General features: G+C 41.0%; 1 protein-coding gene across 4 annotated transcripts in view; it reads right to left on the bottom strand.

The window, feature by feature from the left end:
* Positions 1-619: 619 nt before the first annotated feature.
* Positions 620-13,996, bottom strand: part of cita (citron rho-interacting serine/threonine kinase a) — an 89,957-nt gene continuing 76,580 nt past the window's right edge. For 2 of the 4 annotated variants that reach the window (XM_058382706.1, XM_058382704.1), the window contains 17 exons: positions 13,661-13,798; positions 13,245-13,425; positions 12,921-13,012; positions 11,154-11,258; positions 10,680-10,849; positions 9,830-9,874; positions 8,043-8,123; positions 7,708-7,843; positions 7,310-7,449; positions 6,636-6,728; positions 6,266-6,374; positions 6,022-6,150; positions 5,450-5,530; positions 5,290-5,368; positions 5,001-5,180; positions 2,424-2,751; positions 620-1,833 (listed from right to left, as the gene is read on the bottom strand). In XM_058382706.1, coding sequence (XP_058238689.1) covers positions 1,810-1,833; positions 2,424-2,751; positions 5,001-5,180; positions 5,290-5,368; positions 5,450-5,530; positions 6,022-6,150; positions 6,266-6,374; positions 6,636-6,728; positions 7,310-7,449; positions 7,708-7,843; positions 8,043-8,123; positions 9,830-9,874; positions 10,680-10,849; positions 11,154-11,258; positions 12,921-13,012; positions 13,245-13,425; positions 13,661-13,798 — 2,111 coding nt within the window. In that variant the 3' untranslated portion in view covers positions 620-1,809. The remainder of the gene's footprint in view (positions 1,834-2,423; positions 2,752-5,000; positions 5,181-5,289; positions 5,369-5,449; positions 5,531-6,021; positions 6,151-6,265; positions 6,375-6,635; positions 6,729-7,309; positions 7,450-7,707; positions 7,844-8,042; positions 8,124-9,829; positions 9,875-10,679; positions 10,850-11,153; positions 11,259-12,920; positions 13,013-13,244; positions 13,426-13,660; positions 13,799-13,996) is intronic. The other 2 variants (XM_058382708.1, XM_058382707.1) reach the window with 1 other exon arrangement.

Genomic DNA, 13,996 nt, shown 5'->3' on the forward strand with positions numbered 1-13,996 from the left:
GCACGACTGTGGTCACTTTAGTTAAAAAGGAAGTAAAATATTCTAATTCTTGATGCTGATTTCTGAAAACAAAAGCTGTCTTTCCCACCAATATATATATATATATATATATATATGCATGCATGGATGCTTCCAGCTTTTGTGTTAAAAAGCCTCTAGGACAGAAATGAAAGACAACACACCCCCGAGAAAGATAGAGCTTCTTTTTAATAGTTAGTAGTATACTTAATGCTTTTGACATTTAAAAAAAAAAGAAAGAAAAAAAGTAAAAACTACAAGAAAAGCTACTTGTCAGCAGTTGTTGGACATCAGCGTTAAGAGCACAATGGAGGAAGTGCATCAAGTAACGAGGAGAAGGAAACGAGAGGCTGTAACTGAACGAGTGGGTTCTGGTTCTGTTCCGAAACACGGTTTACATGCTACAGAGTGAGACGGCACGGTACGAATTGGCTATCAATAGTGACTCAGCGCTGCGCTGCTGGAACTTTATACTGAGAACTTACTACGGATAGCTGATCATCGGTATTAGCATTCATTTCAATAGAAATAGTACTCTGCTCATATTTCTGCTATTCATTCATTCATTCATTCATATCCTGAGGGTCAAAGGTCATGCTGGCTCGAGTAATAAACCAGGACCTTCCATTATATATATATATATATATATATATTTATATTTATTTATATATATATATATATATATAAATAAATAAATATATATATAAATATAAATAAACATGCGGCTTTAACAGACCGCCATCACTCGTCACGTTTTTCTGTGCCGTAAAAAAACAAAAAAACCCCAGACATTGTCACAATGCTTTATAATTGTCTTCTAGTGCTCTGAGAAACAACAGTTAAACACTATAGATACATATCTTACAACTTTGATGGCAAAGTGGTAGAGAGAAGAAAAAATAATAATAAATGACGGCGGTGTGAATTTGCTTCAACAAGATGATCACGTACACCAGTAAAACGGACCCCAAGCTAAAATGTTCCACTGTGAAGCATACGCATGGACGTCATACACGGTCCACGTGGTCTGGACATTCAAGAGGAAATTGTTTACAAATGAGCTTCTCACTTTTTTTCTTTTTTTTTCATTAACAAAAATAGACACGGCTTAACCAGCCTTAGTATTCCCTTTAAAAAAAAAAAAAAAAGAAAGAAGAAGAAGAAACTTGCTTATTTACAAGTGTCACATGACATCCTGAAGTGTTACAAAGTTCCTGTTCCTTCGACAGTGTAGTGTGGGTAAGAGAGGAGGAGGAGGAGGAGGACACGGGGAAAGAGAGACAGATCTGAGAGTGTGCTATCCAAAAAGCATCACGGTGTTAAGATCATAGCTGAAGGTCAGAGACGGTTGGCTCGTGACGATCTCTGTGCCGTGGTGCTTTCAGGGTCGGGAGGGGGGAAAAAAAAAGGGACAGAAAATATAAACAGAAGACAGTGAACAGAACAGTAAAGGGTCATATTTCCTCCATTTGTACATTTCTGACAGGGAATTATTTCTATATTCCACATCAAAGTGGGGGGAAAAGAAATACTCGTGGAACCAAGCAACCCCTCCAAGAAAGTTTAGAAATGTTAATATCACTACATACTGCTGGCCAGATGGGGGTCATTAATATCAATCTTACGTAAGGCGTCTACAGTGAGAGATTGTGCTGTGTCAGCGTTACTGTGCAGGGGGACCCTTGGTTTTCGCCCATGGGGTACGTTTGCCTGTGGCACATGACTTACGACGAATCTTCTTTTTGGTAAGATACAAGAAAACGATGGGCTGTGTTCCTCTTTCTCCCTCACTTACACCGACGACTGATCCCACACCTGTATGCACACACACACACAGAGAGATATATATAAAATACACACACACACATCACCATGGAAACACTGAAGAAGAAAATGCACAAACAATAACAAACAATACCTAAATGAAAAGAAAAACCCTAAGAATTATTTAAAAAATAGTTATTATAGTATTACTGCATTATTAATTATCATTATTAGTACAGTACACGTCATTTGGAGCTAGTTGCATATATATATATATATATATAGAGAGAGAGAGAGAGTGAGAGAGAGAGAGAGAGAGAGTATTTATCTAAAGTAGTGCATGAAAATTCTGAGAGTACAGAATTAAAATAAAATATTTTATCAGGCTTATTTTTCTTTCACCTTGATGTGTGGGGTCACTGATTATGCACTTATCATGCACTTATACATACACACTTTCACCTGAAATCCCAATTATTTATTGTAATTGTTTATCTAGTTAACAAACAAAATTCCTTCAAGAAATATTCCACTGCAAAGAAAGAATTATCACTAAAAAGTCAATATTTCAGTCAATTAAACTGAAGGCTCTTTAATGTATTATTGTTTAGGTTTTTTGCATCAGGTCCGGTTCGTGGTACCTTGTTGACACCGTTGATTGGTGTGCGGGACGATCCCGTGTGCAGCCTCTCAAATGCACGACCAGGTGACCTCTCCCTCCTCAGCTCCATCACTCGGGCAGGTGAACGCTCCATCCGGGTATCCATACCCCTGTCCACTAGACGCCCCGGGGACTTCTCCCTTTCCAGCGGTCCGGAGGGAGACGCATCTCTGCGAAACTCGGTCCGAGCTTCGCGGTAGCGGCGTGGTGTAGCCACCTGCTGCATGCTGTCCTGAGACACGGGACCCGAAGCCAGACGCTTGGAGATGTGCTCATTGTAGGAGGGTGGGCCGCGTTTGTTCGGGCTGCTGAAGAAATCAAGATGTAGACGTGTGGTTAATATTCTCAATCAAACTTCAGAGTGTTTTTAAAAAATCCAGTGATATAGCCCATGAGCCGAGGACCAATTTTACAACCTGCAACCCAGGTTTATCTCATTCAGAAATCCATAAGGCTCTAAATATATGTAGACCAACAGACGAGCTACTGTTGCTCAAATTGCTGAAGAACTTAATGCTGGTTCTGATAGATAGGTGTCAGAATACACAGTGGATGATGGGTTAGGGCTGTTTTGGCACAAACAGGGGAACAAATACAATATTAGGCATGTGATCATAATGTTATGCCTGATATATATACATAAAATTTGAACTTGTCAAGAGCTCAGAAGTTTTAATCAATGATAACATTCAAAAATATTATCTAAAAATGTGAGCCCTGTTACTTTGACAAGATTGACACCAGTGTCGGATGAGCTGGTTTAAGCATTTAGGAAATAGCTGATCTGATTTCAGTGTCTAGAATTTACACAGAATGACAGAACAGATGAAAAATCCAGTGAGCAGTATTTCTGTTGTAGAAAGAGAGAGGTCAGAGGAGAGTGAATGGACAGGTCTGAGCTGACAGGAAGGCTATGATAACACAAAAAAACACTCTTTATAACTTATTTGTTGAGAGGAAAAACATCTCGCAACGTTGAACATGTCAAGCCTTGAGGGCTAAACATAAGAAGAACCACTCCTTCAGGGTCCAGTCCTGTCAGCCAACAACAGGAATCTGAAGCTATTATGGGCAGACAGTTGAAGATTGGAAAAATACTATGTGACAAAATGGAGTATTTTATTTTGTCAACAGTGATGCACCACAGGTTACCTGTGTGTTTTAATAGACTGCAATGCATAGTGACATAACATTCATAACACATACAAGCAAAGACGTGTGCTAGTGAGGGAAATCATCTAATTCTCATCACAAACAACTCGTGTTTCCCAACATCCCACAATCCACCACTGTGTATTTATCAAAATCAGATAAAAATTGCTTACCCCTTCATCCTCACAGCGGCAGTGCCATCATACTACTTAAGATGAATGATGATTTATTAAACAAAGCCTGTTGAAACAGCACTAACATCGCTGATGAGTCTGCATGGAGAACGTGCAACAGACCCACGTACCAACAGGTGGCAGTACTGACATGAGAGAGTCCAAAATAATGTTCTTAAAAACACTTACTTTATTCATGTTACACTTAATCACATTTTTCACAATATAAAGGAGTAACAGCGTCCTCACGCTTTGGAGCAAATAAAAAAAGCGCTCTTCCTCCTGTAAAGAACAGGATGCACTGTGAGTGTCACACGTAGGCCACATGATAAATCACACACACCCATCACCGCTAATACATCACTACAATTACACACCATGAGAACATGTGATAGTGTGTGTTAGTAGGAGCACAAACCCAAAGATCAGCCCTTTTTCACTCATGCAGTGCCGCTTAATAAACATGAGAAATCTGAAGAAGAAAATGTCCTAATTTGTCTGCTTTTAATTGTTTTGTTATTCTAAGTAGTTTCATTCCAGTTCATAGCTGGAATGGAAATGTTATGAAAATCATACTTGCAATAATTAATAACCTACAAACTCTGAGTTTTCACCTAACCGAGTTCACGCTAAACCTCAGTAAAGTGAAAGCAGAGCTGTGATTTGTGAGACAGAGCATCAAATGTTGTCTGAATCAAGATTTTCTCAGGATTTAAATCTAAACAGAAGTAAATCTCACTGATCAGAGCTACAGGACTCGTCCCTGTGTTTAGTCCCTATTCGACGACCTCTGCACATTTTTTCAAAAATGTTAGAAATGCCACAGTCGTGTGTTTTCCAGTTTTCAACTGCTTCTATGTCAGAGAGAGAGAGAACTTCTATGTCTTGCTAGAGAGAACAGGGTTGTTTTCATGGTGGTCATGCACCACTTGCTCATATGATCGCCATGGTAACACAATGACGCCAATCCCGTGATGTGACCAGTCCGGCATCTAACCTGGAGTTACCTTGAATTGGATTTTTCTTTTTGCCAGAAATGTGTGGATACCAGCACCAGCACTTGTGTCTTGGTTAGCATGTCCGAGATCAAAGGTATATATACACACACACACACACACACACAACACTTATCTACAGGCTTCACCAATGTGCTCAATTACAACAACCTGGTAGTGCTACTCAAGTTCCCCCAAACTGTGTGTGTGTGTGTTCATGCTCTGATAGCAGCTGACCTGCGGGTGGAGCCGTTTCTCTGAGGCTCCGAGGAGGAGGTCTCCTGCACCAGGTTGCCCTTGCAGCAAATGACCCTCAGCTTGTTCTGGTAAGAAGAGGCCAGGTACACAGCGCCGGATGAGATGGCAGGACCCAGGTACCGTGGGCTAGGGATGTCCAGGTGAGCGTAGGCATGAGGCCTGTTTTAAACACACATGCACACAGTTTGTGATCTTAGTACTATAAATCATTAATCATGATAACAATTATATAAAGTGCAGAATACAAGGATATAAGTTGTAGTCCTACCCCAGGGCAGAGTGGCTCTGAACCTCGATCACATCCAGAGAGTTGAAGTAAGTGACGAACAAGTACGGCTCTCTGTAGGCTGCAACGTGCGAGAATATTAACACAGTACAGCTGATGTCCACTCATGTGCTGTAAATGGAATCGTGACGCACAGACTTACCGAAGGACAGGGGCAGTCTACTCCATTTGATATCATCGCTGCGACTCCTGCGGCCATACGCATCCACAAACACTCCAAACTCTGCAAATGCAAATGACACAGAGAACATTACGTATCACATGGCTCACTGCATGCCACAAATACTTTTGACACAATGAGAATTTCAGAGCAAGATTCAGTCGGTGATGAAACACACATTTCTTTCCCTTGCAGATGATTGAAGTAGACAATTCTTTGCCACATTTATTGATGAAATGCATCAGACTCCAAAAAGGAAATAATTTCCAATCATTCATGCCCCATTCTCCTAAAAAAGAAGACTAAGAAGAGACCACCGTCTGATCACATGGGGCAAAATGAACGTCTACTTTCTTAAATTTCTTTTCACTCAAAGAAAAATTGTGTCAACATTTAATCTAACTGCTCTCGGGAAAATTGGTAGGTTCATTGAAAAATCCTGCAGGTATGTGTACAAGCAGAACTGTCGGAGTTTTAGGATATACACGTGGTCCTCAGCAAGGGCTGAACATAAGCCCTCACACACACACATTCTCAATAAGACCTCTGTGTACCGTGGAAGCAGAGCAGGTACTCATCCTTCTGTGGGGCGCAGGACACCTGAATGATGGAAATGGGGAAGCTGTGCGAGGAGGCGGCAAACACGGCCGAGGCCAGGGTCACGTCATTCTTATCCAGGAACTCTGCATGACAAAATTCACACACAGACACACACCTCGATCAAAACTGCATTACACACTCCATTAAACCAGGAGCCAGATGAGAAACTGGGTGTGCGAGTGAGTGTGTAAGCCGTACCCTCCAGCACATACTGCTTCATCTCGATCTCGTAGAACTTGTTTGTGCCGATGATGATGCTGTAACCTGTGAAGTGGATGCAGCTGCAGGGCTCGGAGGTCTCAATCTCCTGAGAGAGAGAGAGAGAGAGAGAGAGAGAGAGAGAGAATGAAGGATAGATGAAGGACAGACAGAGAGAGAGGCAGATAGATAGACATACAGAGAGATCAAATATATAACAAGACCAAGATAGATAGAGAGACAGACAGACCAATAGATAGATAGATAGATAGATAGATGTGTCAGAGAATAATAACCTGCAGCAGATGAAGTGATGACGAAGTGATGTGTTGTAGCAGCAATGTGAATAGTGCTGAGATTGCAGACTCACCTTCCTGATGCAGAATTTGCTGAGGCTTTCATTGTAGCGCAGGATGGTGATCTTATTGGGCATTGCAGCACAGATACACATCCCATTCTCAATCTGCAGAACACACACAGACACAGATGAAATACTCAGTAAAAGCAATGAAACTCCTTGCAACACACAAGGGCTCGTTTAGCTGCTGCATACAATTTCAGAGAAGTATTTTTAGCCCCGTGATTCTCAGTGAGGTTTGGAGCATTTATTATTCGTTTTGCTGGACACCCAAAGAGGACCAGTACCACAATACTTGTTTCTATCACAAGTACCAACACTAAAATAGTGTCCGGTCTGGCAGAAAGTTTCAGTTTTAGACTGAAATACAAGATGTGTTGTTTTTTTGTGACCTTATAAATCAATAGGCTTATACATAGGAAGAGTGATTATCAATAGAAATCATTTCTTCATGTTTCCCTGTATCTCACTAACAACTACCCTTAGACTTCCACTAAGAGGGAGTTTCAGTGAAACAAAACGTCCAATTCGGAAAAAAAGGAAAGATGAGTATCTCTGTGGTCATCACCCACATGCCACAGATGTGCTAGGTAGAGATTCAGTCTAAAAACGTCAGAGTATTCCTTGATCGATTTTTTAAATTTTTTACTGATATATATATATATAATTCAAGCCTGAGTCCACACCTTGCCAGAGGCAAAGAGATGACATCCCTTCACTGCCTCAAAGATATAAGGACAGAGTTCAGGCTGAGCAGGCAGGTGAGACTGAGACAGAGACTGCTTGACTCTTTTAATCTCCACCAGGCACAGAGCTCGCTCCTCTCCTGCACAACACACACACACCCAAAATGACACAAGCACACACACACAGACAAATTGTGGTCAGTTTAGATGGACATTTTCTTCCATCCTCATATAACAAATGATAGATTTATACACCCAGTACACATTACGCAATCCTGTGATGTGTGTTACTGATCATCAGAACTGTTGTTCTAACACCTTCTGCCAATCAGAATAGAACGTTTTACAGCATTGTGGTAAAAGAATGGTATAGTAATTATATTTGTCTGTGTTCTGACCTGTGATCATGAGCAATTTGTCGAGCTCTTTGAGGATCTGGATTTGGAAGACGGAGGTCAGGCCTGGGATGTGAGTCAGAGAGTTCTTTATCACATTCAGAGCGTACAGTCCCTCTTCTGAACCCACCATTACGATCTGAAAACAGAAAGTGAAAAGATCGCCAGGTCTGACATTTACACAGTGCTTCACAGCATCGTTTGCAGAATGCACTGAGCAAAGGTCAGACATGCATACATTTATTTATTTTTGGGCAATATGTTTACAATGGATGTAGAGGTTCCAATATTTATGGATCAGTCCAGTCTAGACAGGTGGTGAAACATTAACGAAATACCTGATCGGTCAGTGGTAATGTACAGTTGATATCCAACCGGTCATCACCCTCCAGCTTCAACAAGGAATTCCCCAGGAGTTTCTGAAAATGAGACAGAAATGGAGATTAAGTTAAAAACAGTGCTATACTTGGTTGGGAACTTTAAGGACAGGACGAAGCACCCAACTTTACACACACACACACACTGAGTACCAGCATGACAACAGGGGTTTTTGCTTATAAGCCAGCAGGGCTAAAGCATTAAGCAGATCTGCCTCGTGTCCTATACAGAGGAGAAGGATGGCAGCATTCATGGGATGAAGGTGCAACCAACATACTTGCACACATGCGCACAGACCTAGCAAATAAACAAGAAACATGCAGAGCTGCTACTAATACACACATGTACGGTCAATGTTCTGGCAAGACTGGGACGGTTTTTATTTCCACAGGTGTCAAACTCGAAGACTGTGGGCCGAAAAGTAATATCGAAACAATCAATAACACACTGACCAGAATTAGTAGAAGTGTCAAATAATAACTGACCCCAAGTTCTGAAAAATAATCTATTTTCCCCCTAAAGTCGGGCTACAGATAGTGACAGTGAATACTGAGATGCTGAGTAAGACTGCTCGTAGCAGAAGCCGATGTCATTTCTTTATAAAGAAGCCGTGACATTTATAAAAGGATACGCGTCACCCTTATGGCACCAGCTAAAATTGGTAAACTGACGCACAACAGGAAACAGCTCAGCTAAATAGTTGGAGAATGGCATTTTGAACACAGCGGGGTGGTTAGAAGCGACAACCCAAAAAAGATGCAGCAGGGTTTCCGGAGAAGTAGTTTTTCATACAGTGGTCTCGAAACGTAAAGTGGATAGATCCCATTTCAAACGTTTGATATTTAATAAAGAGACACGCTGAATCATTCAGTTACGTGTGGTGGCCTGCAAAAACCTACAGACTTTCCTAGTGTTCACTTTCATACAACTTACAGCATTTTAAAGCTTACTTACGAAAAAAAAAACCAGCTGGTAAATAAATTTTAATTTATAAGTCTGCAATGAGCATCACTTCTCGCTTCATTATCAGCATCATCCACATCAGCCCATGAGTCTCATCACCTGAGTCACTTCTGGCATTTAAACACAAGTCTCATCATTATCTCTTCACTCCAGTGATCTGGGGGGAAAAAAAGTGCTGAATCAGTCCGTCAGTCCTGTTCTGTTTCTTATTACTTTCTTCTCATTTGGTCATTTTAAAACTTGTCATCTGCACCATGTTGGAAGCACGTGTCTTTGTTTTGATGATGATCTGATGGTGACATTTTGACAGCCGGTATGGTATTACGATCGCAGCAGATTAGGCTTCGCCACGGAATGTAAATATCCAACAAACTTGACTAAGGGAAACACACTTAGCTATGCAGACTGACTGTTTTTACAACTCTGTCTGTTGCTGGATCCTTACACATGATATTTGCAGTATCAAAGTAAGAATATGTATTTTATCACCATTTTTTTTCCCAGAAGTCAGCTTTAATCAGACTGCTACAAAAGAGATATCACCCTCCATTGTTCATTAAGAGCTGAGATTATGATGTAACCTGTAGGAGAGCCAACTACTAATAAGTTAAAGGAATTAACTGATTTATCAAAATCATGAGTTTGACACCCCAGGCTTGACTATTCGAGGGGGTGAACGTGTCTCGTGTGAGTATCTGTGCGAGTCTGTAGGGCAAAATGAGTAGCAGACAATCCAAGCAGCAGGCAAACTCAAATGAGCTGGAGGCCTGAAATGGGTTTTTACCTGTACTAGCGGAGAGAGAGTCTTCTGTCGTTTAGCTACACCTGCCTACAACGGTGATCATACAACACACACGTCACAGATCACACGTTAGATTAGAGAGGATTAGAAACACACAAACGGATGAATTCACTGGATAGAACATACTCTGTTAGCGGTGTGACTGGAAACAATGCAATGTTAATTCTGTATATTGAGTCACAGATACAATAAATTACACACGACTACTATATTATGGGAGTAATTTCATGCATTAGAGGTGTTAATGTGTGGTTTTAATCCATCCAGATCTGTGAAGTTAGTGTTTTTCTCCCTCCTCCACCAAAAAATAAAAATAAAAACCTTCCGAGAATAACTGCTGGTTTTCGGTGAACTCAAGGGTGCATTGAAAATCGCAGTCCTGTCTGCATGAAACATTTTACATTTCACAAGCAGCTGTTGCCTTTTGTGCTTGAACATTTTTATGACAGCACGTCGTGTTCGGTCGTCCGTAAAAAGCTTCCGACAATTACAAAATGAAGGGCCTTGAAGAAAAATTCAGTTGATGCAGGTCAAATTATTTTGCTGCTACACTGGGAGCCCATTATAATAAGAACAATCAATCAGAAAAGAAAAGAAAATCCGTAATATCGCATTGCTACAGGCTAAGGTAAAAATAAAGCCTTTTTAGGCTTATGTTCATGTTACAAAACCAATATGTGCATAAATGTTATGATAATATTGAAAAACTGTGCAATGTAAACATGCATGTTGGGAATATATGTTTAATATAGAAGAGATACACAGGCATTATATTCCAGACATACTGTTATAATGTAATAGCGTCACAAAAATCATAAAAACGTCTACGCACCGCATCAGACTCTGATTTTTCACGGGAGCTCCTGCTGCCGGCGACTACCGACTCCAGAACAGCCACCCAGCGCTGTTTATCAGGGAAACTGGGAGCCATGAAGTAGAGCGACTGACCAGGCCAACATGTTGTGTGGGGATGAGACTCGAGCTTCAGCACATATGGAATATCTGGACACAAATTATTTAATAACTTTCTCAATGGGTCTTGTGAGCATTACTGTTATTTGTTGTCACAACCGGTCTGGTTATAGAAGCACTCTTCTCCAACACAAGAGGTAAAGAGGTAGCTATGCAAGCTAGTCTTCAGGTAATGCTGAATACTTGTCAGAACAGTGTAGCTACGGTTACGGTTATCAAGTGCTCCAGTCAGTACTTTCATGTCAACCTGAAGTAAAACACGATCCAGTGTGAAATTACATCAGGTGAGTCTAATGATGTAAGAAACACAACAGATGTGTGCTCAGACCCTAACCTGACTTTGCAGTGTTGATGAGCTCAGAGGCTCCTACAGCTCCATGGACCGTCACCTCACCATCAGGTAAACACAATTCAAACTCCTCCTGTGGTTTCACCGAATCTGAAACACACACACATACACACAATTAGCTATTACTTAAACGGTTTGCGATATTTAGAATGATATATCTTGCATATTTATCGAGTCAAGTCACAGTCAGTTTGTTTTAAGCTCTATGTTCACAGCTTTTGCAGTGAGGAACTGAAAATGGCAATCGCACAAAAGGTCGCTGGAGGAAATTTTACCTAATGAGCACAGCTGGAACAATGGCTAATCAGCTCAAAGGCTAATCAGGTTGACTTTTAAGTAAGGACTTTAAAATTACAGAGCATGCAGTTAAAAGAAAATAGTTAGTAACAGGTTGGAACGATGCCCGAAGGGTTTTTATTCCTATTACACACCTATTAAAAATTATTCAAGACTGATTCTTGACCGGTCATAATGTAGTTATATTTAATGTTGAGGAATGTCCATGAAATACGTTAGTTCATGTTACCACAGTAGCTGTTCCATGACAGTCTCATGAATTTAATAAGACAGAAACAATGCAGCTTGGCACCGAGAAAGCACAAAAACAATGTCGTTCATCCAGAACACTTTACCTTTGACTGGTACATCTGACACTGGAGATTCACTATATAAACTATTCGCCATATTGACATATCAAAAATCAAATTACTATGATTTCCTTGTGAAATTTATTACTAGATGTAGTTTGGTGTGGAGGAACTTGACTTGAGGTCAGAGTCCTGACCTCAACTAGATAGAACACCTTCGGCATGAATTAGAGTGAACTATTCCAAAACTGGGACGTCTGCCTTTACATGCACATGAATGTAATATGGAGGTGGTCAGCCCTCTGCAGTTCAACTCTTCTGGGAAGGCTTTCCACAAGATTTAGGAGTGTGTTTATGGGAATTTCTGACCATTCCACTAGAAGTGCATTTGTGATGAAAAGGTCTGGCTTGCAGTCTCCTCTCTAATTCATCCCAAAGGTGTTCTATCAGGTTGAGGTCAGGACTCTGTGAAGTTCCTCCACACCAAACTCGCTCATCCATGTCTTTATGGACCTTGCTTTGTGCACTCGTGCACAGTCATGTTGGAACAGGAAGGGGTCATCCCCAAAATGTCTTGGTATACTGAAGCATTAAGAATTCCTTTCACTGGAACCAAGAGGCCAAGCCCAACCCCTGAATTCAGTGAGAGTTGTCCCAAAACTTTTGGCAATATAGTGTATGTCATCAAAACAGCCATATGCAGTGTATCCTGAGTCAGAAAACTAAGCAAGATTCTGCAGAAAGAGTGCAGCATTGCTGTGTGTATTAATGTGCAGATAAGGTTTCAACAGCCTGCTATGACAAATGAGGTCTAACTTTTCACATTATTTATTCAAATTTTATTGTCTTCTTGCCTGTTTGTTAGTCTGCATTTAATCATCTCTTTTCGAGTCTGTCCTATCTACTTGTTTCCTCTCTGTCATCTTTGCATATTTTAATTAGTCTGCAAAGCAATCTTGTTCTTAAACAGTGCTAAATAAATCAATCTCACACACACAGCACTAGAGGGTTGAAGGACACCTGATAATACTCACAGCTGTGGTGTCTGTATTTCATTAGCATTTCTGCATACTGTGAGAGCGCACACACACACACACACACACACACAGAGAGTAAAGTGTAGCGCATATTCATGCTGCACACATACAGTGAAGTTGTTAAATACCTTCTCTGGGCTCTGACTCATAGATGGAGACTTTAGTTCCATCCAGAACAACATACTTGCTCTCCCAGCCCTGCTGACCACGCTTCCCATTCCTGCAATGTGTTCACAGTGAATATTAAAACATTTCCATTTACAGCAATGTGTGATATAAGTGCATAAGTACAGATATAATTCTCTTCTGCTGCTGGTTTGGTGCATCATGGATCTACACTGCACTTCAGTAAGTATATCACTAACAAATGATCAAAAGCACCATTCTTAACCCCTGAAATTAGACTCTGCTCCATTCCCAGTTCACTTCATTCCCATGTGTTCTGTTCCTACCTAGGCTGCTTCATCCAGCCTTCAAGGCGAACATGTCCAGAAGCTTCTTTGACCTGCAGGGCTGGAGAGTTGGCCTTGTCCCTGCACAGAGCCTCAGAGAAGTGGGTGGCGTACTCTGGAGGCAGACCACATGTAGCGGGAAGACAAGGGGAGCACTTGGGATGGCACAGAGTATGACATTCTGAGAGAGAGAGAGAGAGAGAGAGAGAGAGAGGGAGAGAGGGAGAGAGGGAGGATGGATGGAAGTGTAGAGATTGATAGAGAGAAATAGAAATGTGATTATTATATACAGTTTAAGGAATAACAAAAAGATGGAGAAATAAAAGAGGAATAATAGTTTTTGTTATTATAACACATTTTCCAACACTAATTATTATTACTTTATTATTAGTATGTTTTATCCATATAAAGCGTACCCAGGCAGGTTGCAGCCTGTCTGCCAAAGTGCACGGTGTCCAGGCAGACTGCACATTTGGCGGCTCTCATGTTGAGTCCCACTGTAAAGCGGTGAGGAATGTTATGGTGCATCCTCTCCTTCACACGCCGCCCATATTCTAAAGAGATAGACAGTGTGTGTGAGACAAGGAACATGTGTGGGTGTGTATCGGAGTTAGATAATGAGTTGAGCCCATGCTGTATTGAAGGAAAATACAAAAATGAGGGAAAAGTCTGACGGATGATGGACTGACTAATTGGTATTAGCTGTTAGCTACGGCATGTGACATGGGATACAGAGCATGTCATTCCTGGTG

Source organism: Hemibagrus wyckioides, linkage group LG28, assembly GCF_019097595.1.
Source record: "Hemibagrus wyckioides isolate EC202008001 linkage group LG28, SWU_Hwy_1.0, whole genome shotgun sequence".
Taxonomy (NCBI): domain Eukaryota; kingdom Metazoa; phylum Chordata; class Actinopteri; order Siluriformes; family Bagridae; genus Hemibagrus; species Hemibagrus wyckioides.